Here is a 22625-nt window from a genome sequence, read left to right on the forward strand (position 1 = left end):
CTCGGCATAAAGCAAGCTGGTCTGAATAAAAGGACAGCTGACTAATTCTCAAAAAAAAAGAAAGAAAGAAAGAAAAAAAAGAACGCCCTAAAGAAACACGGAGTGGGGGAGAAATCTCACCCTTATGGGATGCCAGAATGACAGGCTAAGCTTAGCCAACTGAGCCACAACACCATGCCCCAGGAATGTCTGGGTTTGATTTATTTACTTATTTTATACAGTTTTGCAGGAATAGGATTGTTTTTATTTCTGTAAAAAAAAAAAAAAAGCAAAAACAGCCTTGCTGCCCATTAGCCTAGAATCCTGAAAAGTCATGAAATGAACTGTAACCATTTCACGATAAAGGAAGCAAGTCTGTTACAATTCTGACAAGGAAGCAGAGTCAATGTATCAACTACATTCACAAGTTCAAAAAAAAAAAAAAAAAAAAAGCACACACTTGTCCCTCTCAAAGCCAAGCCATGGCACAGTCGTGCAGTAACCAATGCTGCATTTCTAAGTGACTCTGTATCTTTTTCAACAGCCATAAAAAAATAACATTGTTCTCAAAATACTGGCCCTCTTTGAAAAGATGGGACAATTCACATTTTTAAAATCAACTATAAAAACAAATCTAATTTCCTACTTGGAAGTCCTGAAATTAAGTACAGGAACAAATAATCTCAATTTACAAAAGAAATGCTTAGCTAATCCCTCTGTCATTCAAACTGCTTCTGACTTATGTAGGAAATACTTAAAAAGAGGGACAGAATTATAGCCTCATGGAGCTGATGAGAGAATGGCAGAGTCTACCCTTGTGTATTCACATGGAAAAGTACTTATACACCATCAAGCAATACCAATCAAGAATGACCTGCCATCACAGTGCCAAGTGATGAAACCAAGTGCCGCTGGTTGCCCTCACACTCCATGACTCGATTTCATAAGTCAGAATCTACTGTGATTAAACACTAAGCTATGAAACTGTAAGGCCAATGAGTCCAATAATCTAAATTAACTGTCTGAGGAAAACTGTGTGTGGAAAATGGTCAAGCTGTTACATACAACACAAGGCAGTACTTCTGTTTCTCTAAGCGCTTCTCAGAACAATGTGGCCCAAGTTTAGGGTGTCCCTGAAATCCAAAATTTCTTGACACCTCTCCACATACGATCTCAGAGATCATCAACCTGAGGGTAAAGCACAAGTTTTGGAGAAGCATGAACACATCCTTGCATAACTGAACAAAATGGATATTTACTACATGTGAGCAATATTCCCTCCCAATATGCAGCCTAAGAAACAAGACACAACAGCCTGATGGCTCTCTGTGCCTAGGTTGGGGGATGTCTGAGGCAAAGCAGGGGATCAGCAATAAATACAGTATAGCCCTCCAATTTTTTTTTTAAATCATTGCCTTTCATAATATTTTTAAATTTACAAAACTTGTGAGATAGTACATTGTCATTTAACTGTTGGCAAACTGGACCACCACAATGATTAACTCAGACCAGCACATCTTGGTGCAAAGCAATTCAGCAGAAATTGCTATGCAGCCCTTTTAACTTCTCAGCTCAGCATTAAAGAGGTCGCATGCATGTGAGGAAGTGCTGCAAAACAGCCTTCTGAAGTCAGGCCCTGCTCCACCTGTGAGAACTCTGGGGCGGGCCTCACAGTTTCCTTCACTACCGAATGTGAATGATCCAACGTCTACCTTTGTGGATGACACACAGCACGAAACCTGCCTAGCACTGTGCCTGGCATCAGCAGTCCAATTAGCTTTTATCTCACTGTAATTTTAACAACTGCTTAAGGGCCCTGACTTCGGAATCAGTCACACCTCGGTTCAAATTTCAGTACCGCATCTGGATTACTGAACCATCAGAGAGCAATTGTTTAATTTTTTTTTTTAGTTCAAGTTATCTTAATCTAAGGCTTTGGCCATAGATCCATATGACAATTTGCTGAATAATGTTTTAAATACAGAATGTTTGTAACATTGCAGGAAACACTGTAAAACACATAAGGTAAAATACACAAAGGAAAAACTACAAAGTAACATACATCTGAAAGATTGAGGAGACAGTATTTTTTGTTATCAAATTAAATAAGATACAACAGCACCTTCATTTCAGAGGTGGTAAGTGTAAAAGACATGTTAAAAGGATGTACAAGCATTGTAATAACATGAGGAAAATCTGTGGCTTGTGTTTCTGGCAACACCACGTACACTGGTACTTTAGTTTTTGTCTACATTTGTACTGCAACAAAAGCTAAATTTCAGTGGACAGAAAAAATTAGGCTGCTTCTTGATGAGTCCTACTTATCCCGGGTTTAACAGCCCCTTCCCTAGGGCAATAAAATCTATGAGCAGCACAATCCTCCCAGCTGAGAGGATTAAGCTAAGAAGCCAGGTATCACACAGCAGTAAGTTCTTGCTACAAAGTCCTTTCTTGGAGAAATTTCTCAACATCTCAGGGGTCCAGCTTCAACACTGATGCATTTATCGGCTCTCCATGTTCTCAGTTTCCTGATATTGCATCTGACATCCCCAAATCACCTGCCTACATCCAGTTATCAGTTCGAGGAATCCTATTATTTTAAATTCCCGAGTGCCAACTACTCTCTAGCACAACCGAAAGTTTCCAAAGAACGAGCCTACCAACCGCAATCCTAACACCGGTACAACGGCACTGGGCGGCTGGCGCTCGGGGCCGCCGCGTTGCGGCCTCCAAGCCCGCTGCAGGAGCAGGAGGGCCGGCGGGGCAGCGAGCCTCTCCCCGCAGCGCTCCTCCGACAGCCACTGCAGCCGCTCGCCCTCGACTCCGCGCATTCCCGGGCTGCGCCTACTCAGCAAATTGACACCAGCCGTGCCGTTTTCTGTGGAAGCAGGCACCTCCTGACCCACCCTCTCGGGTGGCCAACTGTATCTTTTCACATCAAGGACCAATTTCGAAAACTCCCCCCTCAAGACACCAGTCGGGCACCCCGCCGATCCCAGGAACCCCGAGGGTGGATGCACTAACAGCCCAAAGGAAAAATGCAAACGGAGGCGGACAAGTGAAATCAACTTCATTTCCCGTAAAATCAGTTACTTTTGCCAGAGGGAGGCTACTTCACTTTCGCCCTAACCGGAGCCCGATCCCGCCTCTCTCCGCGCAGCAACCTTCTAGCGCGTCCTCCGGTTTTCCATCTGACACTCGGTCACGAGCCACAGCATCGGGAACGCAGAGCGCGCGATGACAAAGCTGCTTCCTGCCCTCCCCCGCAACCTTCAAATCCCCTAGCCACCGAGACGCGCACAAAGTTTCCCTGGGTGCCTGCCTTACCTGGACTGGGCTGCCATCATTCGGTCCGCAGAGCCCAGGGTCCGCTGCCCATGAGCGCCTTCACCCCGCGGGCCGAGCTGCCAGCGCCGCGCTCACCATTGGCCGGGCGGGGCCGGGCCCCCCGGCGCGGCGCCCCGAGGTGGCGGGACTACCTGCTCCCCGAGCCCGGGGCGTCCTGCTCAGCCTCCCTCGGGCGCTGACCGTATTGGCTCGCGCTAATCCTGATGGACATCCGGGCACTGGGGCCTCCGCAGGCGAACTCCACTCCAGACAAGCCCGGGGAACGCGGGGTCCGGAGTGCGGGACGGCAGGAGCCCCGGGGAGGGGGGGGGGACGATTTCCCAGAAGGGTCGGCGGACGATCCCACGCCCGGCGGCGGCGGACACTCGGCGCCGGTCGAGCGGCGGCTCGACTCTGGCAGGCGACTGGAGAACCAGGAAATCGCCTCTAGGCTCTCTCCAAGTTGTCCGAGGTTTGCGCGATACCCCCCTGTCAAGAAAGTTCTGGTGGTACGGCCCGCCTCCTTAAAAGGGCAGAGCGCTCGGCCGGAGCCCGAGGCGCCGAGAGGACCGGGCGGGGCGCCGGGCTGGAGCGCACTCGCAGCCCCGCGCGTCCCGGGCCCAGCCCCGCCTGCAGGCTCCGGGCGGACGCTCTGCCAGCTTTTCACCCTGTTCACACACAGCCAGAACAGACCGTCCTGGCCCAGCTCGGAACTCCAGCCCCGACGTGATTATCTGTTGACGCTGGGAGCCCAAGAGGCTGCAGGCAACAAAACCGCACAAGTAAACAGAAAACCACGTTCGCTACTTAGGATCCTTCCGAGGCTTGCACTCAGGAAACGGGCAACCGACGCACATTTCTTATACTCTGCTTTCAGTTTTGACTTCATTACATTATGACAACTATTTACAAAACGCCCCCTCCACTCCACCTCCCCTTTTCTAAACACATAGATTCCAAAGAAAGCAATAACTCATTTTGAGGTCTTTAAGTAATTATGGGATTGACATAAGAGAGAGAAAGAACGCAATCCAGCAATGCAGTAGTAAGCATTGTGAGAAGTACAAACGAAATGGCACCCCAGCCGGGACTAGGGAAGGCACTTGAGGCATTCTCTAAGTGGAACGGACATGGAGGCAGGCTGTAGGAGCCGCAGTCTCCAAAAGAATGCTAGAAGGAGGCCCATCTAGAGGACTGCTTCTGCTAACAAGGCCCCTGCTCATCTCACTCCACATGACCAACAAGTCAGGGAATACAGAAACGCTAACTTCTGCTCTTAACATCCACAGTGCCATGAAGGTGACCAGGGGTAGGTCTACCAGGGGTTCACCAAATGCTGTTCTCAGGGAGTTCCCAACTCCTTCTTCGAGGTTCCAACTATTTTTAGCATAACAGGAAGGCATGATTCGTCTTTTGACTGTGCTGACAGGAGCACTTTTGGTACAAAAGCAAGTGTGGGGAAACTGCTGGCGCCTCCGAGTTCATCAAAGCAGTGGCAGCAAATGAAAGCAGTGGGCACTACCACACAAGTGCAACTTACAAACCGAGAAAGACAGCTTCTTTCCTGTACAGTGTCCCTTTAATGAAGCCACGAGTCAGAATTGTGACTTTCTTTACATTTTGAGACTTTAGCCCTGCTCTTTTCAATATTTATGCTAGGAAAGGGGCAGTCCACATGAAGCACCCTGCTGTATCCCAGAGCACAAGGACTGTCGGGAAGACAAGCACTGGGGCAACTGTTGCAAGCTGGACTGGCTGGGTTTCACAGTTTTGTTTTGTTTTGTTTTTTCCTCCCATGGACAAACATTTTTACTTGAAAGAATGATTCACAAACTTTTTCTGCCTTGCATTTTTGGCAGTCATTTTTCCAAAAATGAACAAAGTGAATGCTTCTTCAAGAAAACAAGTGACAGCATTTGTTGCCAAAGACCAACCAAATCTGGGCTTTCAAACATGTTGGAAAATTCACCCTCATCGCTGGGAAGCTAAGAGCTAAGTGCTCAGAGGTGAAAATGAGGAGTGTCACTTCCTAACCTTCAGTGTCCAGCGGACCAGTGTACGATGGCACAAAATTGTGCATAGGAGGGAAAAAAAAGATATAAAAGTACAAGACAGATGAGTGGATTTTAAGGCATCAAAATCTTAAAACTAGGATAATTCACTTCAGAGTCTACAGTGCAAATAACCTTCCTAAAATTACAATTTGTGGAGTTTGGGTATTTAATATTAAAGACATTCAATACTCTGAATAGAGCAGGTGCTTTACCACAATGGCTGAGTCCCTCCCCACCCCGCCCCCATTACCCTATCTGGCTTTGACACTGGCCTCCCCATAATGCAGGCCTGAGAAGCACAGGGCTGGCTCCTCCCACCAGTGGCAACTCTGGATTTCAGTTTGGTCCCGCCCTGGCTGTAGTGAGCATTTAGGGAATGCACTAGAAAATTGGAGTTTGCTGACTCTATCTAATCAATATTAAAAAAAAAGTTCTCCCCGTTCTGTGTGAATTCTTTTTTTTTTCAAATAAAAGTGTCCATGGGGAGCAGGAAGCTAACCATAGATTTAAAAAATGTAAAATAATGCCACCCATATCACTAGTCTTAAATTTGGAAAATGCCTTTAAAATAGATGCTACTGATGTTAACATACATTGAACTTTTTTTTTTTTTTAAGTTTGAAAGCAAGATTTATTAGAAAAGCTGAGAAAAGGAGTGACAGGGGGCGGGGAGGAGACAGAAAAGACCCATACTTCCTGCCACAGTGGCAGGAGGTGGAAAGAAATACCCCCATACATATTGAACTCTTTAAAATAATCATGTATACAGAGCCTGGCGCAATACCGTAGTGGTTAAATTCCTCATCTTGCACGCACTGGGATCCCATGTGGGCACCAGTTCTAATTCCAGCGGCCCCATTTCCCATCCAGCTCTTTTCTTGTGGCCTTGGAAAGCAGTTGAGGACAGCCCAAAGCCTTGGGACCCTGCACCTGCATGGGAGACCCGGAAGAGGCTCCTGGCTCCTGGCTTCGGATTGGCTCAGCTCCAACTGTTGTGGCCGCTTGGGGAGTGAACCATCAGACGGAAGATTTTCCTCTCTCTCTCTCCTCCTTTCTGTATATCTGACTTTCCAAAAAAAAAATAAATCTTTAAAATAATAATCATATATACATATATATGCACACACATATATATATGTTAAATACAATCAGCTCTCCAAAACCATAAGTTAATCACTGGCTTCAACCACACTAAGAATCAAAGGACTGAAAAAAAATGTTTTATCTATAGTTAACAGACTTTTCTTGTCATTGTTCTCTTAACAATGCAACAATTTACATATTAATTTCCAATTAATTACAAGTCTTCTAAGAGATGATTTCCTAGGATGGCTGGCTCACTGGCCCAACTGTCCCACAATAAGCAGGCCTGTGACAGACAGAGGCCCGGGCATGTGGCCCATCTTGTGATGCTTTCTTAGAAGGCACATTAGCAGGGAGCTGGATTGGAAGTGGAACATCTGGGATTCATATAGGATATGGGCACTGCAGAAGGCAGCTTTAACCCCATGCACCACAATGCAGTTCCCTATAAAGGATTATTCTAGATAATGCCATATAACCATGGAACACTGTAGGAGGACATTGTGACCCTAGAGGGTCAGCAAGCACAGGATTACAGTTGATTGGATAATATTTGCATGAGAACAACCGAATGGCTACCTTTTGTATAACTGACTGGATATCATTTGGATGAGAACAGTAGAGTGGACTGCAAGTGAATGAGAACCCTTGGTAGAATATACAAGACAAAAGGAGTTCCAAACAAAAGTATGGAAACAGTTGATGGGTTTTGTTGCTAAGCTCAATACCTCCTCTCTTAACCACTATAACCCTCAGTGTATAAAGTCTGATGGCACTAATAAACTTCGGCTTTGACCCTCAGTCAGGGTCCACGCGTGCTGTTATTGGCTCCTTGCACCAAGTCGACTCATCGCTGCAGGACAGCGACAGAACACCTGTATCATTCTAGCAAGAAATGGGCAGATCACTGGGGGCAGGTGTCAAAACAGATTCCAGAAGCACTAAGTCAGAATCTTTGTATAGTAAGGTTCCAGGCAAGTGCCTCTCAACTGATTCTCCAGGTAATACTTGTGGTCTACTTGTATTGGAGAACCACTTATCTAAAGCATGCACATTTAGAAAATAATGTCAAGAGCTTTTTGATCTCACTTTGGTTTATGATCCCTGAATCATTTTAAAGACTATAATTGGGTAGCTTTTATTTTCTTTCACGTATCAGATAATAAAATATCATTATATTTATATATATATGTATATATATATTCTACTATAGTATAGTGCTAGACCTTCCAAGAAGAAAGTTTAGTGCTAGTCCTTCCAAGAAATCACACCTTCAGAGGCCAGCATCATGGCCCAGTGCGTTAAGCTGCTACCTTTAACACCAGTATCCCAACAGTACTGGTTGGAGTCCCAACTACTCCACTTCAGATCCAACTCCCTGATTACACGCCAAGGAAAGACTCAGAAGATGTACCAAGTACTTGGATCCCTGCCAACCACATTTGAGACCTGGATAAGAGTTCCGGTTCCTGGCTTCCACAAGGTCCAGTCTCAACTGCCTCAGCCATTGGGGTGTGAACCAGTGGGTGGAACATCTCTCCCTGTAACTCTGCTCCCCACCTCCCACCCCCCAAAATCTGGAACTTTCAAAACGGTAATTATCCATGCTTTAAAAGCTTTTTACTGCATGGTCCCCATTTGTTTATCACACCTGTAATCTTGTACGCTGTAAAACAACAGAAAAGATTTTGTAATACAGAAACACTCCAAAAAATTTCTCAGTGTAACAGTTCATTTTGATTATTTTAAAAAAAAGGCTTTTGAAATCCAGACATGTTTTCATAATTTGAATTTTTCTCACTATGATGTACTCAAATCATTTGCTCATAAAATATCTTTTTCACCGCAGGTCGATAATATGTAATACTGTAACATGTGATATTAAAACACTGCCCTAGAACTGTGCAAATTCTTCTGACATCATTTAAACATGAGGAAATGAAAAAATATAGTAAATATTTACCCAAAGAGAGACTTGGAATAAACACCAGATTAGAATAACACCTGAGATTCCCAGAGCTCTCAAATGTGGATTGTAATGTTAATTAAGGAGGGTTATTTGAAACAGATGTGGATTTACACTAGCTTTATAATAAATCTAAAAATACTATGGGGAAGCACAAAAAAATGGTTCTTGAACAGGATACTGTACATAGATGAAGAAGTACTGCGAGTGCTGTTTCCCAAGTGTTTGTGGAAACACCCTAGTGCCTGACCCACAGCTTTGTTCAGTAATGATACTGGAGGGAGAAAAAAACAGGTCAACTAGTGTAGGGAGAATATTCCAACAGATTCTACAATTCCTAAATTGATTAATCCAATGATGGCTAAGTGTGCTAAAATCAAAAAATGGCAACTTGGCAAACAGTAACTTTATAAAGTGAGTGGGTGAGATTACTATCTGAAGTGGGTTCTTGAGTCACAGGAGTGCCTTTTTATTACCATTAATGACCTTTGTAAATGAAACTTGCACACACGTAAAAGCAACAAGCTATATGTAACACACCTTAAATAAAATCACAAACATGCACCAAACCATGCTTATCCAAGAGAAAAATAAAATAACCAATTATTCACTTATTTGGGAATACATAGACACACCTAATACATGAGCATAGTTTCAAATTTTACTTTAGGGGACACTGATTCAAGTCCTGGCAGCTCCACTTCCTATCCAGGTCCTATTAATGAACCTAGGAAAGTAGCAGAAGATGGCTCAAATGCTCGAGGCCCTTGTATCCACAAGGGAGACTCAGAGTAAGCTCCAGGCTAATGGTTTTCACTTAAACAAGCCCTGGCTGTAGTGAAAGTTTGAGGTTTGAGCCCTCAGAGCAATCTCTCTGCCTCCCACCTCTCACTGTAAGTCAGCCTTTCAAATGCACAAACCTTAAAAAAAAAAAAAAAACTTTAAAATTAGCAAAATCTAACATATTTTCATTTAAATGTGCCTGTGCACTGAGAACTCAAAGAGCTCCGTCATACATTTGCAGGATATTTGTCATTCAAAGATGCCACTTGTTTATGCTATTTTTGGTCTGAAAGTTACACAGACAAGTCCCGTGTCTGGAGAACTGCTATGTCATTTCAGTGTAATGTCCTTTATTGAGGACACCGCTAAAATCACTTTGCCAAAAGAAGGGATGCTCAAGATTGCCATTGAAAGGTCTCAAATCACCAGATGCAAGAAAGGGGAGGAGAGACAAAAGCAGAGGAAAAAGGCCATCCCCAGGGGGCTGAGGCAGAAGGGAAAACACCTTATCAGCACCACTTGACGTGAATAGGCTCTCCCCGCAGCTGAGGTCTCTACAAAAGCAGCCAGCTTTTCCTTAGCCCCCGCCCCCACCAAAGCTTTAGTCCACACCTCTTAGGCCTCCCTCCACCTTGGTCTCCAAACCAGAGTGACCTGGAGATTGCTAAAATGTTCAGTGGCAAAGAAGGTGGTAAGTGACACAATATCCAGATCCTTTTCACATTCCCCCTTTCCCAACAACCAGGATTAACCCTCCCGGTACTCACTTGCCTTTTCCCTATGAGACAGAATGGTACAATGCCAGACAGCTAAGTACTTTTCAAAGCCCCAAGCGAACAGTTCTCTACACAGTGAGAGCCCCCTGAGTTCAAGCAAAAACAAAACAAAGGCTAAGGCCTGACACAGTAGCCTAGCAGCTGAAGTCCTCACATTGAAAGTGCCAGGGTACCATATGGGCACCGATTCTAAACTTGGTGGCCCCACTTCCCATCCAGCTCCCTGACGGTGGCCTGAGAAAGCAGTAGAAGATGGCCCAAAGCCTTGGGACCCTGCACCCACGTGGGAGACACAAAAAAGCTCCTGGCTCCTGGCTTCAGATCAGTTCACCTCTGGCCATTGCAGCCACTTGGGGAGTGAATCAGTGGAGGGAAGATCTTCCTCTCTGTCTCTCCTCCTCTCTGTATATCTGCCTTTCCAATAAAAATGAATAAATCTTAAAACAAAAAATAAACCTAATTGGTGTAACCTCATTGAACACCTCCAAATATTAAGGCCTTCCGCCTTACTTACTGGTAAGTAAATCTCATATCACTACTGCTTTGAGGACTAGTTGCAGGTTTTTAGCATTCTTGTGGGAATGTCAAAGCAAAATGTCAGCTTTTTCATACATGTTCCTTATCTTTTCCTATTCCCTTCTATTCACATGCTGATGACAGCAACATTCAGCTGCCCCAATAATTCTGCCCACTGAGACAAATACCTTATTTTTAGCCTACAAACAAGTTCAATTTTCTCCCATTCCTTCCAAAAGTTTTTGTATTATACAATAACATTTTTAGTTTAGGATACTTTATTTTCAGAACAGTTGCAAAGGATTCCCAACTGAACACCTGGGCTGGTTCCTTCCTTGTTTACTTTTTACATCACCAGTTGTTAGAACTGCAACAGTAACACGGGCATACATCTGTGATTTCAAATTCCAAAGTGTAAGGACTTATTCCAATATCCCACCCTGGACCCTGCGCCATTCCTTCTTCCTCACAGCTCACAGAATTCGCGCCAGTCCAGCCATCCACCAATCAGATGTAACCTGGCATTCCACCTGAGAATCCCACCCCCAATCTCCCAGCCCCTTCCCCAACCCCGCCCACTCACCAATCATCCCCAGGCATTCACCTGCAGGCACCAATCCCCTGGGGCCTTGACCTCAATCTCTCCGAATCCCCACCCCCCACACCTGGCAGACAAAAGGCCCCCAGGTGCGGTTCTCTCTCTCTTGCTCTTGCTCTCCTTGGTTCCTCTCCCCTGCTCTTCCTCTCTCTATCCTTCTTACCTCCCTTCCCTCCCCTTCCCTGTTCCCGCCCCACTGGGTTCTCTCTCTCTCTCTCTTTCTCTCTCTCTTCTTCCTTGCTCCCCCCGCTTCCCCTTCCCCTTCCCCTATTCCTGCCCCGCTGGAATAAACTTCCTAAGATATGTCGTTGCGTCTGGTGTTTTCAGCTCACGGTAAAGAACCAGGTTGCGAGAATTAGCTGCGTGTAAAGTATCGTCATATCGTATGACCTAGAACTCTTCCATTGTTTTAAATAACTAACACAAAGTGCATTTTGATTTCACCAGTTGTCCATTAATGGGCTTTTTCTGTTCCAAGAGCCAACCCAGGGTGACATACATTGCACCGTACCTGTGAGAGTTCCTCAATCTATTTATCATGCCATTGACAGGCCAAAAGAATTCTGCCTAGATATTCTGAAGAATGTTTCCCTCTAGGCCCAGTGCAATGAATGGCTCCACTGGCTAATTCTCACCTTGCATGCACCAGGATCCCATATAGGCACCAGTTTGTGTCAAGGCTGCTACTCTTCCCTTCCAACTCCCTGCTTGTGGCCTGGAAAAGCATTGGCAGATGGCTCAAAGCCTTGGTCCTTGCACCTGCATGGGAGACCTAGAATAAGCTCTTGGCTTTGGATCAACTCAGCTCTGATCCTTGTGGCCATTTGAGGAGTGAACCAGCAGATGGAAGAACTTTCTGCATCACTTTCTCTCTCTAAATCTGCCTTCTCAATAAAAATAAGTAAATTCTTAAAAAACAATGTTTCCCTCTATGGGTTTGGGTTTGTCTGATATGATTTTTTCCCTTGAAAGCAAGGAAGAGAATTAATGCAGCACCTCTCCCTTACAGAGTGATAAAGTCCACCTACCCATTTTTATATTCTTTTGGGGAAGGGAAGATTTGCTTCTTCTTCCATTTGTTTACTGATTTAATCATTTATTTATTTCAAAATGGCCACATGAGTGTTTATTTTGAATTTCTGGTTACAATCCAATACCACATGATTAATTTCATTGTCCAACTACTCTACTCTTGGTTACTGGAGCTCTTTCAGGCTGCTTCCTCATGCTTTGAGAACCCCATCCTTCTGTGTCTTGAGCACATCTCAATTTGCTTGACCCCAGTCCTGGAACCAGCCATTCCTCCTGACACACTGGTTCTTCTTCAAAGCTTTCTCCCACGAACACAGCCAACATTCCTGGATCAACAGAAGTTTGACTTCTTTGTGATACCAGTGCCTCCCTTCTCTCGTGGAATTTTAGAGACATCAATCTGTTTGTCTGGACAATTCAGCTACCTGTACAATCTTTTTTTTTCCTGCATATATACCCAAGATCTGAGGAAAAAACTCATCCAGCCTCAGCTACTACTTGGGGCTGCACATGGCATTTTTTTCCATAGGGCTTGTAGATAATGTCTCTCTCTCTTAAGGAAGGGATCAGCAAGACCTAGGGAAGTTATTACCAATCAGACTTGTTATTGGGAATACATGTAGAAGGCAGAATCCAAAGGGTGCTTACTAATCTAGTTGGTCAAGATGGGTTCTATGTCTTAGGTCATTTTTCAATATCAATGATCAGCAATAAACCCCCTTAAAATGGCCTTCCAAACTGTTTGCATAGCAAAAGTCAACCTGTGTATGCATAGTAAAAACATGAGGGTAGAATGTAAGAAGACAAACAATGGGGGTTACATCATGGAACATGGAATTAAGCCGCCACCTCCAACAGCAGCACTGCATATACTGGAGTATTAATTTGGGACTCAGCTTCTCTATTTCTGATCTGGGTCTTTTCCTGGCACAGCAGCAAATACTGGCCCAATGTGCCCCTGTCACCAATGTGGAGGACTTGGTTCCTAGCTTTTTTCTGGCTCGCACACACAGCTGCAGAACCATTAGGAAGTGAAAATGGAAGACGTACATGTATGTGTTTCCCTGCATCTCAAATTAATAAATTTTTTTTTTCTTAAGATGTATTTACTCAAAAAAGCTAAGTCGCAGAAAGACAAAGAAGGAGCAAGAGCGACTGATCTTCCATCTGCTGGTTCACTCTTCAAATGCCTGCAATGGTCAGGACTGTGCCAGGCTGAAGCCAGGAGCAAGAAATTCAGAATCAGGAGCTTCTTCTCGGTCCCCCACAAGGGTACAGAGGTCCCAGGACTTGGGCGACCACCTTCTGCTTTCCCAGGCACATTAGCAGGGAACTACGTTAGATAAGGAGCATCCAGTCTCAAACTGGCATCAATATGGGTATGCCAGCCCCAGTGAATAAATCTTTCAAAACAACAAATCTCACAATAAAATGAAGATCATGAAATTTCATTTTAAACAACTAGGCAAAGGATGAAGACAAAGGATGGAAACAAAGGGTCAACCTGAGAAATGGGCCAAGGCCAGCCACTGACCCCTAATTATTGTGAGGTCAGCAGAAGCACAACCATTCCCATCGGTACTAACTCCAACTCATCCTTCCTCCAGATCCTTTACTGATCATCATTCATCTATCATACACACTAAAAAGGTCACTTATCCGTGGCTTATCCTTCATATGTAATGGCTGCTAATACTACACAGATTTCTTGAGAAACAAAGCATGGAATTAGATAGTCCTCTATTGTTTGGAATTCTTCTTCTTTTTTTTTTTTTAAGTTTTAAAGCAAGATTTATTAGAAAAGCTGAGAAAGATTATTGTTTGGAATTCTTACAACAGATTCCTAAATTCCTAAATCCTACTTTACAAGACCAGCTTTACATATCAAGCTAAGACTCTGCCTGGGGCAACTGGCAGCCTACATAGCAGCTGGTTCAACTCTGGATTGCTCTACTTCCATTTCAGCCCCACCATTCACCCACCCACTGAGGGCCCAGAAAAGCAGGGGAAGGGGACTTAAGCCCTTGAACCCTGCACTCACGTGGGGGAGCTGGAGAAAGGTCCTGGTTCTTAGTGTTGACCCTGCCCAGCCCTGACCATTCCGACCATCTTGGGAGATGGAAGGTATCGCTTTTCCTCTCCTTCTCTTTCTCTGTAATGTTGCTTTTCAAATAAAATAAGTCTCTAAATACACACACATTTTAAAAATTCTGCTTTAGGGACCGGCAGCATGGCCTAGCGGCTAAAGTCCTCACCTTGAACGTGCCAGGATCCCATATAGATCCCGGTTCCAATTCCCCCAGCAGCTCCGCTTCCCATCCAGCTCTCTGCTTGTGGCCTGGGAAAGCAGTCGAGGACAGCCCAAAGCTTTGGGACCCTGCACCCGTGTGGGATACCTGGAAGAGGTACCTGGATCCAGGCTTCAGATTGGCGCAGTACCAGCCATTGCACTCACTTGGGGAGTGAATCATCAGATGGAAGATCTTCATCTCTGTATATCTGACTTTGTAATGAAAATAAATAAATCTTTAAAAAAATATTCTGCTTTATTAAAGAAAATACAAAAACAAAAACTTGGGTCCTGTGCGATATCCTAGTGGCTGAAGTCCTCGCCTTGCACATGTTGGCATCCCATATGGGCACTGGTTGGTAACCTGGCTGCTCCACTTCCCTTCCAGCTCCCTGCTTGTGGCCTGGAAAAGCATTGGCAGATGGCTCAAAGCCTTGGGTCTTTGCACCTGCATGGGAGTCCCAGAATAAGCTCTTGGCTTTGGATCAACTCAGCTCTGATCCTTGTGGCCATTTGAGGAGTGAACCAGCAGATGGAAGAACTTTCTCCCTGTCTCCCCTTCTCTCTGTAAATCTACCTTCCCAATTAAAAAAATAATAATATATCTTTAAAAAAAAACAAACACCTTATTGACAAGTAAAAAAAAATCATAATTGAAAGGCTTTTAAGAAATTAGATGACACAGTATCTGTTAGGACCCTGCTTTACCAAAATTGAATTAAATAATTGAATTAAGAAGTTGACTACAGGATAGGCCCCCATATAACAGTGCAGGGGCCCACTCTGGTTCCGGCTTCCTGTTCCCAGCAGTATTGATCTAGAGGAAATCTCTCCCCTCCCATCTCCAACAAAATACATTTAAAATTTTATATATAAAAAATTGACTATGGCCGACTTAAACTGATGCTTATGACCCAGACATCCAAAGGGTGCAATAGTTCAAGGTCTAGCTGCTTCATTGACAATCCAGGTCCCTACTAATGAACCTAGGAAAGTGACAGAAAATAACCCAAGTGACTGAACCCTGAATCACGTGGGAGATCTGGAAGAAGCTTCTGGCTGCTGGCTTTGGCCTGGCTCAGACTCAGGCATTGTGTACAACTGAAGAGTGAACCAGCAGATGGAAGGCCCTTCTGTCTCTCCCTCTCTTTCTGTAATTCTGCTTTTCAAATATATAAATCCTTTAAAACTAAAAAGAGCTGCCTGAGCCACTACAGCAAAATGTTATGTCAGACTCTGTATGGAGAATCAGATGACTTTTTCTTCTGGTTCTTTAAAATTTTCTAAATATTTTCAAATGAATATATGACTGCTTTTGTAATCGTAAAAAGAAAACCACAACTATTGTAAAAACAAAACAACTACAATCAAATTTTTAAAATTCAGGAAGGAGACAAGGGTCATCTAATCCAATTCTCCATGCAAGAATGCTCTTTTTCAATGAGACTACCTTGTTTGCATATCTCCAGAGACATCTGCTGTCATTAGAAGGTGGGGCCCCCAGTCCTCTAAAAGGCTGAAGTTGGCTTCCCAGGAACCCTGTTCCACTGCTTCAACTTTGTGTTTGCCATACTAATATAGCTGTCCACTCCATGGTCTCATGCTTACTGTTTCAGAGTGTGTCTTGTGCTATTATTCTCCCCATATATATGTATATATGTGTGCATATGTGTGTGATACATACAAATATATACATACTTTAAAAGATCTATCATGAGCAGATTGCTGGAGAAAAATCTGTTGGTCTCTGCCTTTTCAATGAAATGGTTTAATTATGGCTGTAGTTTAGCGTCAGTTCTACCAACTGGCATTCCCTTTCATGTATCTGTATCTTTAAAGCTCCTTTCCAGCATTTTTTTTTTGCAAATTTTAAGGCTCCACCGAAGCCTGCAGAATCAGAAACTCCGTAGGTGAGTCTAAAGATGAGCTTCACTAAATGCTCCAGGCGATGTGGACATCCACTTAAGCCTAGAAACCACTGAGGGTTCACCATCTGCATTCTTACTGAATTCTCTGTCCAGTCAGCATTATTCCCCTTCAGAGCTGACACTTTCAACTCCTTTTGAAATTGAAAACAGACAGAAAATCTTCCAATACCTCCAGACCCCCTAAAACTCATTAGATTCTTCTTCATATATCACCTAGGCTTTTTTTTAAAAAAAGATTTATTTTTATTATTATTTTTTTTTATTGGAAAGGCGGATATACAGACAGGAGAGACAGAGAGGAAGATCTTCCATCCGATGATTCACTCCCCAAGTGAGCGCAACGGGCCGATACTATGCCGATCCGAAGCCAGGAGCCTCTTCCGGGTCTCCCACGCAGGAGCAGGGTCCCAAAGTTTTGGGCCATCCTCGACTGCTTTCCCGGGCCACAGGCAGGGAGCTGGAAGGGAAGCGGAGCTGCCGGGATTAGAACCGGCGCCCATATGGGATCCCGGGCGTGCAAGGCGAGGACTTTAACCACTTGCACCACCGCGCCGGGCCCCCACCTAGGCTTTTTAACACTTTATTGAGGTTTGGCCTGCTTCTTGTGCCAACTTCTCCCCACTCAATCGTCAACATTTCTGCCAGAATATACACTATACATTTCCTAAAATATCATCAAATGTTACTTCCTTATCAGAAATAAAGGAAAAAAAAAAAAAGAAAATGATGCATTCTCTGCTGTCTACAGGACAGAGGAAAACTTACAGGGTATTCCAACCCCAACCCCCTTCCTTCCAAAACTGGCCCAATTTCTGCAACCTTATCATCCTCTGCCCTCCCTCCTGCCCCTCCCTGACACAGCAACAGCAACGCCCTGCAGCCCAACACTTCTCTCCTGCTGTGAACCTTGCCAGAGAATATTTTTTCCTTGTTGACCGCCCTTTTCCCTCCTCTGTGGCTCAAGACCCCTTATACCATTATTCAAATCTCAACAAATGCAGCTCTTCTCAGAAGTCTTTGCTGATATCTTAACCTTCACTCTTTACCTACCACAAACTCCTAGCTTTCGTGCCTATCAAGTCATGAGGCTGGAGAGGATTAAGAGGAATGTTTGCTTGTTTGAGCAGAAAGGCAGCCAAAAGATAATTACTGAAACAGAGAACTATGAAGAACTCAGCCATGGTTGCAGCTGGCAAGACTTCCTCTTACATCTGCCAATGAGAGCTATCCCCAAACTTTGCACCATCTGACGGGTTCTCTCCTTATTGTTGATGAGTGGACTTTTACTGAGTCCACAAAGATACGTTCACTAGTTAACATTTCAAAAAGTCCAAAGGAAACCACATATTTGCTCATGGGAAGTGCGTGAAGGACTACTCTGCTTTGGGCCTTTCTGGAGCTTATGCCAATTCACAGTGCTAACACTAGTTAGCACATGCTGATCAGGAAGTCTAGCAGTGTTTGATTAGTTTAAGAATAAGAAAACAAGTTCTTGTTTAACTGTGGTCTGTTTAGAAAAGGAACTGTTTCAAAAACACAGAGTCCAAAAGAGAAGGGGAAAACAAAATAATAATCTAAGACACACACAGGCAACCTCACAGTGAAATCAAGGACTTCCCCGGGTGCTCCCTTAGACTGAGCCAACGGTAAACTCTTGCAAAGACTGAGCTACACAGAATGAACTGAGGAGATTATAAACTCCCTAAGGCTCCAAGTCACAGCCCAGGTGGCTTAGTCACAGCCAAGTTTGAGACCTCTGCTTCAGCACTTTGATGCTCACACTAAGGGTTCCAGAGCAGCAGCTGCCCTGAACACAAGCTGCATTGTAGAATGCACTTGGCTGCGCCACCCAGAGCTACTGAATCTAAGAATTCCTTGGTGACTCATGGTTTCACTACAGGCTGAGAAGCACTGCATTATAAATGCATGACATTTTGGAATTCCACAAACACTCCAAGATAAGTGAACAACATTATTCTCCATATTTGTCTAAAACATTGATCTCTCCACCAATATTTTGTTGTGGTCTTCTATAAGTATGGAATTTTCCCATTCTTTCAAATCATCTCCAAATTTTCCTAAATACACAAAAGGAGTGGGGAAATAATTCTCATTCTCTGCAAGAATTTCTTTTCTTTTTGTGGAAAAAATTACATATGCAAATAAGCCATAATGATCAGTAAATTACAGCTCGCTCTTACACTAGGACCTGGTCTCCCCACACATAAAAGACGTTATGTCAACTGTTAGCATTTTCCGTGATGTCTGGCCTGTCCTAAGTGTGCTGTTGCTTCTCCTCTCAAATTTTGGACCCAAATAATTAAAAAATGAATATAGGGTATAATGTTAAATTCCATTTGAGTACAGAGGCTGTCTTCCAAAAAGTCCCTTAAGTTTCGCTTCAGATTACTTGTCATGGGCTTTGCTTCCTACCTAAATCACATGCAAAACAGGAAGATTAAAACTAAATCAGAAGCGGGTATTGTGCCTAGAGGTTAAGGTGTCCCTGTTGCAAATGGTAGTACTTAGGTTTGATTCCCATTCTCAACTCTGGTTCTCAATTTCATCTTCTGGTCAACGCAGACCCTAACAGGGAGTGGTAATGGCTCAAGTAATTGCTTTTCTATCTCATGGAAGTCCTACATTGAGTTACTAGTTCTTGCTTCTGGCCCTGGGCTACTTGCAGACATTTAAGGAATGAACCAACAAACTGAAGTTCTTAATGTGTGATTCCAGGAAAGAACTAAGTAAAGCTAACATACACTCAACATATATTACGTCTAAAATACCTATGGAACTTTGGAGAGAAAATTGTTTTTTTTTTTTCCATTTTTTATTTTCTAAGAACTTACTTAATCAGAGAAAGGGCCACTGTATTTTTCAATTGTAAATATCCTGAAAATGTACCAGATCTGGGGCCAGCATTGTGGCACAGTGAGTAAAGCCACTGCCTGTAATGCCTGAATCCCATATGGGCACTGACTGCTCTACATTTGCTCCAGCTTCCTACTAATGGATTGGGAAAGCAGTAGAAGATGGTCAAAGTGCTTGGTACCCTGACATCCACATGTGAGACCCTGATGAAGCTCCTGGTGTCAGCCTGGCTCAACCTTAACCATTGTAGTCATCTCGGGAATGAACTGTAGGTAGAAGATTTCTATCTTTGTCCCTTTCTCTGTAACTGTCGCAAATAGACAAGTAATCTCTAAACAAGCACAAAATGTTGAGGCTGGCATTGTGACATAGTTGACAAATCCACTGTCAGTGACACTAGCATGCAGTTGGGTGCTGGTTTGAGTCCCAGCTGCTGGGCTTATTACCCAGCTTCCTGCTAATGGCCTGGGAAAAGCGGTGAAAGATGCTGGAAGGCCTCTGCTACTCTACTGGGAGACCTAGATGAAGCTCTTGGTGACAGCTTCACCGTGGCCCTGTGGTAGATGGCTGTGGTAGACATCTGGGGAGAGAATCAACAGATGGACAATCTCTTTCTGTCTTTCCTTCCTCCAACTCTGACCTCTTTTTAAAATCTGATTAATAACCGGTTACACACTGCCATGATCAAGATCTATACATTACTGAACTGATAAAACCCCTTCCAGGCATTACGGTTAAGGATTAATTTAAGGAAAATACATACAGATGTTATGACAATAGTGGCCTATTTTTTTACTTGGTTAATTTTTTGCTTGTTTGTTTTAAAGATTTATATGCAGCAACAGCCAATGCTGGCCCAGGCCCAAGCCCAGAACAACATTCAGGTCTCCAACATGGGTGGCAGAGGTCCCACCAAGCCATCTTCCATTGGTTTCCCAGGAAAATTAGCAGGGAGTTACACCAAATGTGGAGCAGCTGGGGCTCAGACCAGTGCCCACAAAGGATGCCAACATTGCGGATGTTACCTTATTCTGAGGTGCCACAATGCCAACTCTGTAATACAGTTTTTGAGGTTCATGCTATTTCTTAAGTTTTCAGAAAGAAGGAAGTTTTCCTTGCTAATTCAATTAGAATTTGCTTAAGCAAGAACTGACAGCTGGAAGCAGAGTTCTCAGCTGCCAGATGTAGGCACCAGCACCTGGCAAAGCTGTCTAGCCTCAGGCCTTCTAATGCCTAACAACTTAATGTGTCCCTTCACTTTGACTTGGAAATTCACATAGAGATGATTGTCTCCCACTTATTATTTGTTCACTAAGTACACTTGAGACATTTATGCTTAAGACATTTAGTAACAGTCTTAGATACCAAAATTTAAGCACAATGACAGAAAAGGAGTGTAATTTTGTGAGTAATATGAATTTACTGAACACTCACAATACACCTGAACCCGTCCGAAGTGCTTCACCCATATTAAACAAACCCCCATCACAAGTCTGAAGCCAAGAACAGTATTACCATCCTTGCATTACAGATAAGAAAAATGAAGCCCTGAGAAGATGGATAATTTTCTCAAAGTCATGCAGCTGGTAAGTGGTAGAACTGAGATATGATGCTGACACTCTGGCCCCAGAGTCCATCATGTTAACCACTCTGCTATGCACCATGTCTGGAGAAGCTATGGGTATTTTCTAACAGAAGCAGTTTTGGAATCCTGGCTTTATGGTCTTTCTGGAAAATATTTTTTTTTTCTGATACCTAGATAGGTCTCACTTTTGCACTTGCAAATTTAACATCACTCATAAGCTTAGGTAGCAAGCTTTTGGCAAATGCAAGTAGTGATATATTGGTATAGTTAGCTGTTTTGGTTTTCTCTAGAGATATTTGAGATTTGAAAGAAAGTTAACATCTAGGATGAGAGCAGGTACAATAGTCTAGTAACTAGAGATAAGGATGTTGTGGCCAGCATTGTGGCACAAATTAAACCGTTTCCCTTGAAGCCAGCCTCTGTATTGAGTGCCTATTTAAATGCTGCCTGTTCCATTTCTCATCTGGCTCCCTGCTAGTGCATCTTGGACGATGGCAGAAGGCAGCACAAGTACTTGGAACCCTGTCACCCATGTGGGAGACTCAAATGGAGTTACTCCTGGCTTTGACCTGACCTAACCCTGGCCATTGCTGCCATTTCAGAGAGTGATTCTACAGATCCAACATATCACTCCCTCTCTCCCTGAAATCTGCCTTTCATATACATAAATAAACCTTTTCAAAAGCCTTAATTATAAAAATTTACAGAAGCGCCAGCACTAAGGCATAATGTGTTAAACCCTAGCCTACAGAGCCAGCATTTCATATTAATGCCAGTTCAAGTGCCACATGTTCCGCTTCTGACCTAGCTCCCTGCACAAGATGGCACCTGCCACCCTAGATGGAGGACCTGCCTCCTGACTGGGCCAAGATACAGAAGATGAGGAGAAAAGATCCAGTGGAGACCAGTGGATAGGAGATCTCTCTCCTTCTCTCCCTCTCTCTAAATCTGCCTCTCAAATAAACAACTTTCTCAAAAAATCATGGAAAGTAATCCCAAACAAATTTTTAAGGTGGAAAACAACCTTTTGCAATCAATGCATAGTTTTTGTCATAATACACATTTTTCCATAAACTCTTTTGAAGACCTATAGATTGGTCCCCAAGCAGTTTACCTATTTTTGTCGGTATCAAATAACTGACTCACAAGATAAAGTAATACCCAGTTTTCTCAACACTCACGCATTTATTTTCAGAGTTCTATCACATTCCTGGGAAATAGACGATCTGGACAGCCTCACACTGCCTACATGCAATATGGAAGCCCTAGACTTTCCTGATTAAAGGTTGACGACAGTAGAAACTAGTTACCCACCACTTACTGCCAAGAGACTCCTTTCTCCTTTTCACTCATTGCTGGTGGTTGGCAGTGTTGCTCATGTGTAGCACTCTTTCTGTTGGACACTCTAAATTGTCCCTAGGGAACCCTTGGGGTTGAAGAAATCATGTTCCCCCTGGTTCTATAGCTCTCCCAGATGAATCCCATTGCCTTGAGTCTTCTTCCTGTTTTCTTTGATGTCAAGCAGCTCACCAAAGCTTTTTGGATATGGCCAAAGGAGAGGTACCCAGTGGTTCTCCAGAGGGTCTTGCTGTCTCTCACAAGTTATACAGAAAGGACTGGCTAGATCATTACTACTCGATGGCGATGGGGTTACTGCCTCTGGAGGCCACGTGTAATCAGTTTTCACCTCTTAAAGAATGTTAACTTCCACAGAGGGTGGTCAGCCCGTGGCTGACCCCTGATTCAAGGCTCATAACTGTTGTGTTCAGATTCTGAACAGAAGGCGGCAAAAGGCCAGGAAAAGCACACAGAGCAGTTTCCTAGATTCAGGGAA

General features: G+C 43.8%; 1 protein-coding gene across 4 annotated transcripts in view; it reads right to left on the reverse strand.

Moving 5' to 3' along the window:
- Positions 1-22625, reverse strand: part of AFF1 (AF4/FMR2 family member 1) — a 197227-nt gene that overhangs the window by 126217 nt on the left and 48385 nt on the right. The window contains exon 1 of one of the 4 annotated variants that reach the window (XM_040967302.1): positions 3307-4192. The exons of the other annotated variants lie outside the window; for them this stretch is intronic. Coding sequence (XP_040823236.1) covers positions 3307-3326 — 20 coding nt within the window. The 5' untranslated portion in view covers positions 3327-4192. Of the gene's footprint in view, positions 1-3306; positions 4193-22625 lie in introns of those variants that run through there. 4 annotated transcript variants of the gene reach the window in all.

The sequence above is a fragment of the Ochotona curzoniae genome, unplaced genomic scaffold, assembly GCF_017591425.1.
Source record: "Ochotona curzoniae isolate NIBS_2020 unplaced genomic scaffold, NIBS_Ocur_1.0 scaffold_4506, whole genome shotgun sequence".
NCBI classification, from domain to species: Eukaryota; Metazoa; Chordata; class Mammalia; order Lagomorpha; family Ochotonidae; genus Ochotona; species Ochotona curzoniae.